The sequence below is a fragment of the Sinocyclocheilus grahami genome, unplaced genomic scaffold (genome assembly GCF_001515645.1).
Source record: "Sinocyclocheilus grahami isolate Dianchi unplaced genomic scaffold, SAMN03320097.WGS_v1.1 scaffold1170.1, whole genome shotgun sequence".
Taxonomy (NCBI): Eukaryota; Metazoa; Chordata; class Actinopteri; order Cypriniformes; family Cyprinidae; genus Sinocyclocheilus; species Sinocyclocheilus grahami.
The window spans coordinates 469,814-484,936 of record NW_015506349.1 but is presented as its reverse complement, the minus strand read 5'-3'; the positions used below and the strand labels follow the sequence as shown (position 1 = coordinate 484,936).

The following is a 15,123-nucleotide window of genomic DNA, read 5'->3' as shown; positions in this document are numbered from 1 at the left end:
CCCACCACTAGTTTTGAATAATGCAAAGGCTGTAATTCTCTCTCCTCTTACCTGTGGAGGGCTGATGATGTTTATCGTGCTGTCAGCTCTATTCCTGAGGTCATGGTGTCCTGAACCTGCAGGGTAAAGATCAGTTGTGTGTGACTTCACGCTTCCTAAAATCCTACAAATATAACTAACACTGCACAATGTGTTCTTCCTGCTGGACTAAAATACAAAAATCATATTTAGTATGCTTGCCTAGTTTCCAAGTAGAAATAAAGCAACATACATTTACTTAAGACTATAAGCCTTTTATATTATTTTATGATCACTTATAAGAAATCTTTTAAGAAAAATAAATATCTTTCGCCTATTTCTGTAACACAGGAGACACAAAACAGAAGCAAAAAGCAAAATTTCATTTTGAAAATCGTAAATAAAAAAGATTGGAGTATGTTTTACAAGAAAATACGATTTTAGTCTTTCTATTTCAAAAATTCAAAAAATGTTTCTAATTTAATAGCTATTTGTGTAAGAAAATTAGTTTTGACACCCATTTTTTATTCAGTGTGCAAAAAGCCAGCCTTGTGGCAAAATCTTTTTTTACAAATACTTAACTTTTTTGTTGGTAATGTATATTTGATATCTGAAAAACTTGTTCTTTTTCGAACGTTCTCTCACATTGTGTATGGGGAATCTCCTGTTTACACTGGTACTGAAGGCTGATTTGTTCACGTTTGTGTAGCTGCACAAACCAATGGCGCTCTAGCCCGCCAGAATGGATGGAGTCAATCTTTGTATAAGTCAGCTCGGAGCACCATTTCATCAGAATATTCTCCTCCAGTGAAAAAGATAATCTCTTCACTGACGCTGGACTACGAAGCCGAAGAAGAAGCAAGAAGCTCAGCCTGCAGCTCACCGCGTCGAAGAGCCCCGACAGAGGAAGAAGCCAGAAGCCTTCCTCTGCGGCTATCCGGTGCACTAAAAGAGCAAATTTCTGAGCAAATTTCCTAGCGACGTTGTTTCAAATGTTCCGGCATAGAGCCCCCGTATTCACTCTCCCCCACCACTTTGATCCTCCGGTGTGTTTTACATGTAAGGATCAGCACCTCTCATTACATTGAGCGGCTCAATCCTTCTAGGCGGATTGGAGTAGAATGCTGTCACCAATGATTCTTTATTGCTGACAGCTTCATATTTGTGTGTGCGCCACAGAGGCTGCGCTCGCTGAAACAGGCTGCTTTCACTGCAAAAGCACGAGTCTGTCCCCGCTTCGCTTGCGGGTCGCTTTCTTCAATGAAGGCAAGTCTGCCCATACTGTTTCTCCCCTCTCAGCTGCCTCAGAGGAAGAAATGGCGAACTCACGAGTTGAGCGATCAGGATTAAGTGATTCACGCCAGCACAGGTCCCAGGAGGGCCGGTGTCCTGCAGAGTTTAGCTCCAACTTGCCTCAACACACCTGACTGGAAGTTTCTATGCCTAGTAAGAGCCGGATTAGCTGGTTCAGGTGTGTTTAACTGGGGTTGGAGCTAAACTCTGCAGGACATTGGACCTCCAGGACTGGGTTTGAACACCCCTGTGTTACATGGTCAGTACATGTTTACATTACGGTACAAAATTATTCCTATTGTATAGTCGTTCTTTTTTGTACACGTTCTATATGTGTGTGTTCAGCTACATCTAATAGTTTTTGTTGTATTTCATTTTATTTATTTATTTTTACATTTGGAATATCTGCAAAAGCACGAGTCTGTCCCCGCTTCGCTTGCGGGTCGCTTTCTTCAATGAAGGCATGTCTGCCCCTACTGTTTCTCCCCTCTCAGCTGCCTCAGAGCAAGAAACGGCGAACTCACGAGTTGAGCGATCAGGATTAAGTGATTCACGCCAGCACAGGTCCCGTGTGCTTCACTCTCCATGCAGCTCTTTTATCTGCTAGTGTGTTTTACAAGTAAATATCAGCGCCCCTCATCTGCTTCGAGCAGTTCGATCTTTTTAGATGGATCAAAGGAGAATGCTGTCACCAATGATTCTATATCGCTGACAGCTTCAGTTTTTGAGTGTGCCGCTAGCCTGGGCCATGCCCACATTGGGGCTGCACTTACTGAGACAGATCGCTCTCACGATGAGAGCGTGTATCTTGCTCTGCTTCGCTCGCGGTTCGCCTTTTTCAATGAAGGTGGCCCTGCTCCTCCCGTGCTCACTTTTTCCCCTCCCAATTGCCTTGGAGAATGAAACTGAAGTCGCGGGGTTGAGAAATAGGGCTGGAGTGATTTCACACCGGCATAGATCCCACATGCTTCACTCTTCCTGCAATACACTGATCCACCAGTGTGTTTTACACATGAGGATTAGCCCCCCGCATCTGCATCGAGTGGTTTTATCCATTTAAGCAGATCTAAAGATGCGCGCAGCATAGACTGGGCCACGCCCATGCCAAGGCTGCGCTCACAGGGGCTAACTACTCTCACTGAAAGAGCATTGACCTAACGAAAGACATTTGAGAGGAAAAGGAAGGATCAGTTCTCGCTGAGGCTGGAACTCCCTCTAACACTGAGTGATGGAAGTTTTATTCAAGCTGGGCACATCCTTTAAGTTCAGTGCATGCCCAAGCAAATTACCGCTGATAGTGGATACATACAAAAGAGCATTTCTCCTCTCCTCACTCTCGCGAATGCAAGTTCCCCACCCTTGTACGGTGAACTTCAAGGCTTGGGCAGCCATTCCCGGTAAATTCCCATGATAAAACGAGGTTACTCGCTCCAGTTCAATTGCAGGCCACCTCGTTTCAGAGGTATTATTCACACTTCGGTACAGGACAACAAAGCTCATGTTCTTCAGTCCAAAGTACAAATATTGCTTGAAAAAGGGGCCGTGGAAACGGTACCTGTAGTAAACAGCGAGTCAGGCTTTTTTAGCCGCTACTTCCTCATGCTGTAGAACGATGGCAGGCTAAGACCTATTCTAGATCTCAGACTTCTGAATCGCTCTCTTATCAGATGGCCATTCAGGATGTTAACTTTGAAACAGATCCTCGCGCAGGTTTGTCCCGAGGACTGGTTTCTGAAAGTGGATCTGAAAGATGCATACTTTCACATCCACATAACCCCCCACCACAGACCGTTCTTGAGATTCACGTTTGAGGGAGTGGCCTATCAGTACATAGTCCTATTTGGAATGTCTCTGGTCCCTCGCACTTTTACGAAGTGCATCGATGTGGTTCTTTCTCCTCTGAGACAAATGGGAATCCACATCCTCAATTACCTGGCTGGTTTTAGCCAGAACAGAACAGGAAGTAATTGCACACAGATCACTTCTGCTCAGCCATCTGGAGCGCCATGGGTTGAAAATCAACCCACACAAGACTAATTTGTCTCCCAGAGAGCAAGCGGTCTTTCTGGGGACTGTGATAGACTCTGCCCATATGCGGGCATGGCTTACGCCAGAACGGTCCACGGCTATTCAGCGACTGATTCCTCTAGGCCTGCTTCATATTTTGAATGGCCCAGCCAGAGCCCTGATTTAAACCCAATTGAGCATCTCTGGAGAGACCTAAAAATGGCTGTCCACCAACGTTTACCATCCAACCTGACAGAACTGGAGAGGATCTGCAAGGAGGAATGGCAGAGGATCCCCAAATCCAGGTGTGAAAAACTTGTTGCATCTTTCCCAAAAAGACTCGTGGCTGTATTAGATCAAAAGGGTGCTTCTACTAAATACTGAGCAAAGGGTCTGAATACTTAGGACCATGTGATATTTCAGTTTTTCTTTTTTAATAAATCTGCAAAAATTTCAACAATTCTGTGTTTTTCTGTCAATATGGGGTGCTGTGTGTACATTAATGAGGAAAAAAAATTAACTTAAATGATTTTAGCAAATGGCTGCAATATAACAAAGAGTGAAAAATGTAAGGGGGTCTGAATACTTTCCGTACCCACTGTATATCAATATGTAGAAATGTAGCAAATTGCTTGTTCACTTTTGAGATGTCATGTTGTGTTTAAGACACAACATAGTTTAAGTTTAAGAGTTTGTAAACATGTGAATTGCCTTGTTGGTACATAGAATTATATTGGTGGTTGTGTCTAAGAGAGAAAAGAATGAATGTTTTTGAAAGCTGTATTCACTGAAAGTATTTTATACCAAAGCAATGAAAAATTATCTACAGTTTAGCCCACATTAGACTGCTGTTGTTCTCACTGTATGAAGAGTACTGAAAAGTGACTTAAGTATTGAGAAATGAGTCCTAGTGATCGGGGAAAAAAATTTATAAATAAAAATCTGCAATGCTTATTAGTTTATTTGCATGATGAGCTCATTAATATCCAATCACTCTTACCAACAGTCAGCTTGACACTGCTGCTTTGGTGGGCTACAGCGGCAGACACAGATGCCCAACACTCCACTGTGCTGCTTGTCTCTACTTTTATCTGAAGCACACTGGTGGAGCTGAAAAGGCCTTTGGGGTCCTGGAGACTGCTGGTGTTGTAGTCGCCTCTGTCCACAGTGGTGCCACTGACCACCCAGGACACTGAAGGGTCCGGATACCAGCCACTCGCTTGGCAATGGAAGGTGACAAGCATCCCCTCTTGAACTGACAGATCACTCTCCAAAATCCTGACATTTCCTTTTTCTACATTTTAAATACAAGACATGAAGACTTTGTGTCATAGTTTCTCAAAACGTTGACATATTTTAAATATTATTATCTTATCATAAATGTGTGTGTGTACTCTGATGGAAAATAATATGAGATGGGAGGAAAAATTACATTTCAATGTTTCACAAAACATTTACGTTGTCTTGCAAAACTATTGCACAAAAGCAAATTTAGTATTATAGTAATATATTACATCAATCACAAAAGTTTTGCGAGAAACACAAAGTTTGCCACAATTTTTCATGGGGTGCACAACTTTTGTGAGAACTTTTTCACATCAACACACACAAAAAGCCACTGGGCACAATGTACTGTGTTGATATGAAAGAATTTTCGATATTGATTTTTCCCTTTTTTTAAAAAATTAGATCTCGCATTGTGTTGTGTATTTTAAGGTGAAAGAAAATGTCCATTAACTTAACGGATAATGCCCTGGCAGAAAATTTGCAGTAAATTTACTTTCCTTACTTTTTTTTTTTTGTACAGACAAACCTAAGTTGTGTCATGGTTGGACTAAATGGATGACGAAAAAAGGGTTCAAATAACAAAAAGGTATTTATTTAAACAAAACTAACTCTGGTAATCCACAAATGATAAGTAGGATATGCAACAGCTTGTACCACACAACATAGAAACAATACTAGAACCAGAACTGAACAAACTGGAGGGTCTAAATACACAGGGATAATGAACTCAAAGACAAACAGGTGTGAAATTATTAATAAGTAACAATGGTAACTAAGTACTGGAGGGAAACAGAACAAAGGAAACTGTGGCTACGTTTACACTGCAGGCAAATGTGGCCCAAATCAGATTTTTTTTTTGCTCACATGTGACTCAGACCATGTCCACACGTACACTGGTATTTTTATAAATTGAGTCATGAAAATGCAAACGCATGCTATGAAGCACTGTCAAGAGCATGCCAAACCAACAGGTGGCGATATAATCTCAACCGTAAAGCCATGTTGGCCAATCAGAAGCCTGAAAAAGTTTCCAGTAGGCGGAGATAACAGTGCAGGCTCCGACGTCACAAGCCAAAAACTCCGGTTTCGCTGTCAACACGATAACACTGCAACCGGAGTTTTTGAACATCTTCACCCTGGCAAGGGTTTAAAAATGTTCGGTTTCAGTGACCTGGTGCTGCTTTTGCGTGTGGACAAACGGCCAGACCGCATAGAAAAAGCTGCGGTTATAAAAATAACCGCGTTCGTGTGGACAGGGCCTCAGATCTGTTTTTCTCATGACAGTGTGAAAAGCACAAACCACATGGAATCTGATCTTTTCAATTCTGATTTGTGCCACTTCCATATGTGGAACTAAATCCGATACAGGTCAGATGTTTTGCAATGGGACCGTAGTGTGAACAGTCATATCGGAATTCATGCGACTTATACGTCACTTACATTCGTCACGATTGTGCGCTCATGGGAGTCACTTCAAAGATTTTACATACCCAAAGCTATCAAGATAGTTGCAAAAGGTAGTCAGTGGAAGAACAGTGATGCGTCAGAACTCATAAGTATTGCTGTGACCAGGGGCGTCATGCACTCATGATTTTTGAGTGGGCATCAGTGTTAATTTCATTGATGAATAATTTTCGTCAAAGACATTTTTTTCACTGACGACAATGAGACGATAACACTTCCATATGTGGAACTAAATCCGATACAGGTCAGATGTTTTGCAATGCGACCGTAGTGTGAACAGTCATATCGGAATTCATGCGACTTATACGTCACTTACATTCGTCACGATTGTGCGCTCATGGGAGTCACTTCAAAGATTTTACATACCCAAAGCTATCAAGATAGTTGCAAAAGGTAGTCAGTGGAAGAACAGTGATGCGTCAGAACTCATAAGTATTGCTGTGACCAGGGGCGTCATGCACTCATGATTTTTGAGTGGGCATCAGTGTTAATTTCATTGATGAATAATTTTCGTCAAAGACATTTTTTTCACTGACGACAATGAATTTGATTCGATTTGGGAAGAGATTCATTCAGAACGAATCTGCTGCGTGGTTCGAAGGTTAGATGAGTACATATGAACCGGCGGGACATGAGCTAAAATACACTTGCTGCATGTCGCATAAAACGTTCAAAAATGTCAATATGTGGGAGTAAGAGAAGAGCAGACATATGGATGAATCTGACGACGCAAGAGAGAACTCAATTCGGTCCAGTTTTCTGAGCGCAGACACTGAAGCACATCTCACAGCACACAAGTACTCTCTCGCGTCACATGAACGGAAAATTACACACAAAATGATGTTGAATTGTTCGTTTTGACGAGTATTCATGTAAACACAGTTGATTACATCTTAAAGGCACAATATGTAGGATTTTTTATTAAAATATCCAAAAACCACTAGAACAGTGTTATATATTTTGCTGACTTGTGTACTTACATTATCCCAAATGTTTGAAGAATGTTTAAATCCAGAGAAATAAGCAATTTTAACTAGTGACACGGACCGTGTCCATAGTGTCATTGTGTTGCCTGCCAATGACTTCATAACCCCTCGATTTCCGTTTTTTTCCGTAGCCGGTTTTTTTATTTTGTAGAAAACATGGAAACACCAAAGATGCTTTAATATGTTGTGCGTTTTAATAGACCGGTGATGACCGCACAGAGTAGCATAATAACAGAACTTTCAAATGTATCTAGTATGATAAAACAGCGCAGCTTTTTTTTCCCACATACGCACGACCGGAAGGAGCGGAAGCGGTCGACTGTGGCATAATAAAAGCTCCGCTGCTTTCGAGCTGTGTGTCACACTCGTTCAGCGGCCTCGTTTCGCTTCGACGGCTTTCAACCTCACCCTGCTTCATTCTACTACGTTAATAAATCATTAGCTCATCATTTGAATACGCAACCTCCAGTGGCGAAAATTACATATTGTGCCTTTAAGTAAACGTAAACAGCAGGGAGAAGTGTATCAGTACATTGCATCCGTGCATTCGATTTTAAAGGGATAGCAGCCTAATTTAGTTGCTATTGTCCGAGTCATTGATGTTAATCAAGCAACACCTCAGTTAAATCGTTGTCTATCATGATAAAACCTTAATATCACACCTATATAATGAGTTTGGAAATTTTAGAGAAATGCTTAATAAATGCACTGAAACTAAACCCACTAGATTTTAGCCGACTAAATTTACTGTAGATTTAGTCGACTAAAACTAGACAAAACTAAAAACAATTCAGATGACTAAAATATGACTAAAACTAAATGACATTTTAGTCAGAAGACTATGACTAAAACTAAATCAAAATTTGCTGTCAAAATTAACACTGGGGGGCATATGTGTGTGTGGTCATGCCTGTCATGTGACACACAACAGCCACGATAGCACTGTATAACTTATATAGGCTTGTGTTTTATTAATTATTTTCCTTTTTATTTGAAATATTTCCAAACGTGTTACCTATATATTTTGCACCTTAATTGATTATGTTATTTAATCAATAAATGGTGATGGGCAAAGTAGACTAGTGTAATCTATTAACTACACATAAAAACCCGATATTTTACTTAAGTACCAGGTATGTGTGTCATGCCATAAAATATTTTTAATACGACTGACTTTGTATTTAATGTGAATTTAATAACAATATTGTAAGTTACTAATTATAACACTTTCATTGTACAGAGAGCAAAGAACATTTGCATTATCAAAGAACATTTTCATTCAGTCTAGCCAGAGTTCAGGCGATTTCTAAAACTCCCATTAAAATCACTGAAGCTGTTTACACTGTGAAATTAATATCTGGACTTCTTTGATTGGCCATTGCATTCATAAGCTCAACAGATGCACAGTGCTGTAAAAACGCATCTGTACCTGGCTCAGAGCCAGCCAGCGAATGCAGATTTGAATTTAGCAGCTGGTGATATGATGCACTGAATGTTCTAATCACACCGGTGTGACTGTATCAAATAAAAATATAATTCGGCTATTTTTTTGTCTTTTGGAAGCTGCATTCAAAATTCACTTGGCTCAGAAATATGAGGGGGCAACGTGCTACTTCATTTCTCTCCAATATGGTAGGAAGTTAAATGAAATGTGGAGGATGTTAACTGTGACAAGATGATTGACAGGCCAGTTTACACGACAAAGTGGACCATTAAATGGATAAGTTGTATGACGAGATAGTATGTTCCAAAGCTTGCCTACTCTTCTACTGCACACTCAAAAGTGTGTACTTTTTTTTCACCAAAAGACTTCCATATGACAGCGTAAGTGTTGCCAAGTCCACAGTTTTCACACGGAATTGGGCTACTTTTTCATCGTTGCCGCAGGTTGTTTTTCAACTCCGTGGGTTAAAGCAACCCCACTAACGCGATATATAACCCCCAGCACATAATTTTGCTCGTTTTGAGAAGCAATTGGGCAATTTCGTAATCTGATATTGGCCACATTTAAAACAACAATGTGAACAGTTATACAAAAAAATCGGATCTGTGCAGAAATCTGAATTGCGCACTAAGGCTCGCAGTGTGAACGTAGCCAGAGGTAACTGAGTAAAACAAATGAAATGTCCATGAAAATGAAACAAAACACACAGAACATAAGAACAAGAAGTTGCTTCAGTCCAGTAACGTTCATCTTCAAATACTTCTAACAATATCAAAGTTATTATGTTTAGTTTATAAAAATCAATAAGGATTTCATAGCAAAAAGAAACATGTACCAAAACCTGAAGGACATTCTTTTTGTTAAATGTTTTGCTTTTTTTGCGTTTTTTTAATTTTTTATTAATGTCACTTGGTTTGACGTTTTGTTACATATTGTAATGTCATTCATACATTTTAAGTGCAGCTTAGGTGATTGAATACTTTTTGGAGCGACTGTATATGTGTGTTTCTTTCCACTAAAAGCAGATGTGATTGTGCTCTTTTTAAATGATTGATGGTTCATAATTGACTGCTTGATGTGTGACTGGTAAATGTGTGACAGCTAAATTGTCTCTTTTAAAAGCCCACATTATGGGCTTTTTATTCACCCTGGAAAGGGAAACAAAAGGTAAAGCGGTGGACTGTTATAGACAGCTGCATAATTAGTCGAACTTTTCGCTTTCTCTTTTCGCATGGCCACAGCAATTCATTTGTAAAGGCTTTACTGTGGGTTACTGATTGTCTTATACTGTATAGGCTACCTCATAAGTCATGTATATATATATATATATAGCACAGTGTGATTTAAACAGTAGATTTGTACATATTTAAAGGATGCACATTCAAAACTCACACTTAGGATGTTATGGATGGTTTCTAGAGCATTGTCAAGGTTCTGTAGGGCATTTACCACATTGCTAGGGTGTTTTGGGTAGTTACAATGGGGTCCAAATCAAAAGAGCCCACCCACATGCCTCTATGATAATTTTGTCTCTATAGTTCAAATCTTCATTTATTTAAAATATGGGATTTTATTTATTTATTTTTTTTGTCTGTTTTTAGCCACCATGCAATAATAATAATAAAGAATGATAATTTATACTATTAGCATCAATCAACCTATAGGATTTGAGGTAGTAGTCCAACTACTTTAAAACTACACTTTAAAATCTTAAAGTGAATAAAATGTCTGTGATCATTTAATCATTACTTATGTAATATTTATTTTGTTTGCCATAGAACACAGCAGTTCCCTATCTATCGGTCACTACGAGTTATGTCGTGACGACATTAGGGGTCTAACTTGGGAGCCCAATCATCTCTGAGTTTAAGGGGAAACGGCAATGAAAATTGGCTAGTTGATTTTGCACGCTGAGCCACTCCCCGTGCCCACGGGTATATAAGGCGACAGCGCGCCTCCACTCATTCGATTTTTTTTTCGGAGCCGAGTAGTTGATGTCACACACTCACTACAAAGCCATTCGTCTTGGTGTTGAAAGCGGGCTGTTCCTGGTTGGTGTTATGGCGCAGTACAGCTGTGTCCCTGCAGAGCGATTCCCCTGGGCGCTTCGACTAAAAGAGCAGTTTCCTCTTAAAGATCAAATCGTGGACGATTCGCATCTTTTTCAAGATGCAGTTTCTTTCCGTGTCCTTCTGGATGCGGTCGCTTCCTGTCTTCTGTTGACGGCCACGATCGCTGTCTTCAGTGTCTGGGCCTTCAGCATGCTGAAGCGGCGCTCGTGGATGAGTCATGCGTCTACTGTATTGTGGCCGTATGACCATGGCATCGCTGCGATCGCGTCTCTCTCTCCTCAAGGGGAGTGGAGCAGACCCCTCTGTCACTACCCGTCCCGATTTCTCTCATGCTTGCCCGGGCAGCCGTGAGCTTCGGGCTGCAGGTGACTACACCGCCCAGCCCTGAGTGCTCACGGCTGGATGATTGGTTTCTCGGCACAGAGCGTGGTTCACAACCGCATTCTGCTCCAGTTCCTTTCTTCCCGGAGATGCATGAAGAGATGACGAAGTCGTGGACGGTCGCTTTTATGAGCAGAAGCCGGCTCTCACGCGGCTCTTGTCAGTCTATCCGGGGACACGGGGAGTTTTGCTGTGATGACACAGAACACGATGCCTTTTGGGCCACCCAGCACATCTCTCCATCGCTGCACCACTGCGGGTATGTCGACGGTCCCTTTGGTGCCACTCGTACGGAGTTTGGGAGCGTGGCTTGCGCTGCCAAACCCGTCCCGCTGGATCATTCAGATGGTTTGACTCGGCTACACGATTCAATTCGCCAGGCGACCTCTCAAGTTCAATGGCGTTCTCGAGACTTCGGTGGCAGTCCGAGACGCCTCTGTCTTGCGCGAGGAGATTGCTGTCCTATTGGCGAAGGATGCAATCGAGCAAGTCCCTCCGGTCGAGATGAGTAAGGGGATTTACAGCCCTTACTTCATTGTACCCAAGAAAAGCGGTGGCCTTCGACCTATCTTGGATCTGCGAGTTTTGAATCGGGCCCTTCATAAGCTCCCGTTCAAGATGTTGACGCAGAAACGTATTATCAAATGCGTTCAAGCCCAGGATTGGTTTGCAGTGATCGACCTGAAGGATGCGTACTTTCATGTCTCGATTCTTCCTCATCACAGACCATTCCTACGGTTTGCGTTTAAGGGTCGGGCATGGCAGTACAAGCTCCTCCCCTTCGGGCTCTCCCTGTCCCCCTGTGTCTTTATGTAAGTCGCGGAGGGTGCCCTTGCCCCACTATGGGAAGTGGGCATCAGGATCCTTAACTATCTCGACGACTGGCTCATCATGGCCTGGTCACGAGAGGAGTTGTGCGATCACAGGGACCTGGTGCTTCGGCACCTCAGTCAGTTGGAGCGTCAGGTCAACCGAGAGAATAGCAAACTCTCCCCTGTGCAGAGAATATCTTATCTCAGTATGGAGTCAGACTCGGTGAGTATGACGGCACGTCTCACCAACGAACGTGCCCAGTCAGTGCTGAACTGCCTAAGTTCCTTCAGGACAGTGGTACCACTGAAACACTTTCAGAGGCTCCTGGGGCATATGGCATCCGCAGCGGCAGTCACGCTGCTCGGATTGCTTCATATGAGACCACTTCAACACTGGTTACACTCCCGAGTCCCTAGATGGGCATGGCGCCACGGTACACATCGTGTCACCATCACGCCAATGTGTCACCGCCTATTCAGCCCCTGGACGGACCTTGCTTTTCTATGGGTCGGGGTGCCCTTAAGAGTGTCCCGGCATGTTGTGGTCACTACAGATGCCTCCAATATGGGCTGGGGTGCTACGTGCAACGGGCAGGCAGCCTCAGGGTCCTGGAAAGGACCTCAATTGCATTGGCACATCAACTGTCTGGAGTTGCTGGCAGTGCATCTAGCTTTGCGGCAGTTCCAGCTGCTGCTGCTGGACAAGCACATGTTGGTCAGCACACTGCGGCTGTTTCGTACATCAACCATCAGGGCGGTCTACGATCACGTCACATGTCACAACTCGCCTGCCATCTCCTCCTCTGGAGTCAGACGCGGCTCAAGTCACTACGTGCCGTCCACATTCCGGGGGAGCTCAATCGTGCGGCCAAAGCGCTCTTACAACAACTCACTTTCCCGGGAGAATGGCGACTCCATCCCCAGATGGTCCAGCTGATTTGGAGTCGATTCGGGGAAGCTCAGGTGGACCTGATTGCTTCCCACGAGTCCTCCCACTGCCAGCTGTACTATTCCCTGACCCAGGCCCCCATGGGCATGGATGCACTGGCACACAGCTGGCCCTTGGCTCTGTGCAAATATGCGTTTCCCCCAGTGAGCCTGCTCGCACAGACACTGTGCAAGGTCAGGGAGGACGAGGAACTGGTCCTGTTGGTTGCGCCTTACTGGCCCACCTGGACCTGGTTTTTGGAACTCATGCTCCTCGCGACAGCCCCTCCATGGCACATCTCCCTGAGGAAGGACCTTCTTTCTCAGGGGCTGAGCACCATATGGCATAGGCTTGCCTCGTAGAGGGAGCTCAAGCCTGAGTGATAGTGTCTACCACCGCTGGAGGCAGATCACTTAGGTCTGCTGCGTACCGTCCAGGAGCCACATGTGGAGGTTCCAGAGATCTGGATGCGGCAGCTGTGGTAGACACTATCACTCAGGATAGAGCTCCCGCTACGTGGCAAGCCTATGCTTTGAAGTGGAGTCTGTTCACGAATTGGTGTTCTTCTCACCGAGAAGACCCATGGAGATGCTCGATTATAGTTGTGCTTTCTTTCCTGCAAGAAAGGTTGGAGCATAGGCTGTCACCCTCCACCTTGCACGATGCAGTGGACAGCCGGTCCCTGGGAAAGCATGACCTGATCGCTAGGTTCCTGAGGGGTGCCAGAAGGTTGAATCCTCCTAGGACCCCCCTGATACCCTCCTGGGATCTCTCTGTTGTCCTGGCTGGACTTCAGAGGGGTCTCTTTGAGCCGCTCGATTCAGTTGAGCTGAAGTTCCTGTCTCTTAAGACAGTGCTTCTGATCGCACTCACTTCCATCAAGCGGGTCGGGGACCTCCAAGCATTTTTGGTTAGTGAAGAGTGCCTTGTGTTCGGGCCGGCCTACTCTCACGTTTTCCTGAGACCCCGGCCTGGATACGTGCCCAAGGTTCCCACCACTCCCTTCCGAGATCAGGTAGTGAGCCTGCAAGCATTGCACCCGAATGTGGCAGATCCAGCCTTGGCGTTGCTGTGTCCAGTAAGAGCGTTACGCATATATGTGGACCGCACCCAGAGCTTCAGAAGCTCTGAGTAGCTCCTTGTCTGCCTTGGATGGAGAAAGGGAAGGCTGTCTCCAAGCAGAGGTTAGCCCACTGGATAGTGGATGGTTTACCAATCCCAAGGCGAGCCGTGCCCCCTGGGGGTGAGAGCCCATCCACTCGGAGTGTTGTCCTCTCCTGGGCGCTGGCGCATGGCGCTTCTCTGGCGGACATTTGTCGAGCGGCGGGGTGGGCGACACCTAACACCTTCGCGAGGTTTTACAACCTTTGTGTAGAGTCGGTTTCTTCCCGTGTGTTGGGTAGCAGGTAACTGGCGTGAAGAACTGGCTCAGTGTCTCGCTTGCTGCGCCATTCCCCCTCACAGGGGGATGCGAGCACCTTTCTTCTCCCAGTAGAGTTCCCCGGTTGGCGAACCCTGGTCGAGCATTCTCCAGCACCCTCCGCATTCAGACTTGGCAGAGCAGTCTGATGCCAGGCCCAGTACTGATGTTTGCATGCCCGGAGTCCCGGTCAGCCCTTGTACTGGGCTAGGTGTCCATATGGCTTAATTCCCTACAGCTAATCCCATATGTGTATTCGTCCACGGTAAGGTTTCCCTCTCGGTGAACCCATGTCTTCCCTTGACAGACCCGCTCTATCAGTGTCTTCTGGCAGTTGTTCCATCCCTACTCTAAGGACCCACCTCAGAGACCCATTCCACATGTAGTACTGCCCCAGGGTCAGTCCATATCAGTATCTGCACGTGTCACCTCCCTACGTGTAGGAAGTGGACCTTTTCCTTAATGCTCGCTTCCGCATTGTTCTGCCAGGCTGAAAAGAACAAATAGGAAAGATTTGAAGCAATCTTTCACTGAAGGTTGAAATCCCTTCCAAAATCTTTTTTGTGATTTTGAACAGCAGCATGGCCGTCTCCAGCAGCGATGTATTCACCATTTGGTCCCCTTCGGTACCAACGTCAGTGAATTTGCGCTGGGGCTTTGGGAAGGTTTGTCAACATTTGCAGCACCACAGGGTTGTGAAGTTTTCCATAGACCCCTAATGTCATCCCGACATAACTCGTAGTGAATGACAGATAGGGAACGTCTCGGTTACGTACGTACCCCTCGTTCCCTGATGGAGGGAATGAGACGTTATGTCCCCATGCCACAATCTTGAATCACTCGCTGGTGCCGGGACACGTTCTTGGCTCCTCAGTGTAAAACCTAATGAGTGGATGCGCGCTGTCCCCTTATATACCCATGGGCACAGGGAGTGGCTCAGCGTGCAAAATCCACTAGCCAATTTTCATTGGCATTTTCTCTTAAACTCAGAGATGATTGGGCTCCCAATTT

General features: G+C 44.5%; 1 protein-coding gene across 1 annotated transcript in view; it reads right to left on the bottom strand.

Annotated features, from left to right (window-relative positions):
* Positions 1–352: 352 nt before the first annotated feature.
* LOC107567573 (immunoglobulin superfamily member 5-like) overlaps positions 353–15,123 on the bottom strand; it is a 38,428-nt gene continuing 23,657 nt past the window's right edge. Inside the window, exons 4-6 of the mRNA XM_016253264.1 lie at positions 4,319–4,612; positions 902–963; positions 353–358 (exon numbers count right to left, since the gene is read on the bottom strand). Of these exons, the coding sequence (XP_016108750.1) occupies positions 353–358; positions 902–963; positions 4,319–4,612 (362 nt within the window). The remainder of the gene's footprint in view (positions 359–901; positions 964–4,318; positions 4,613–15,123) is intronic.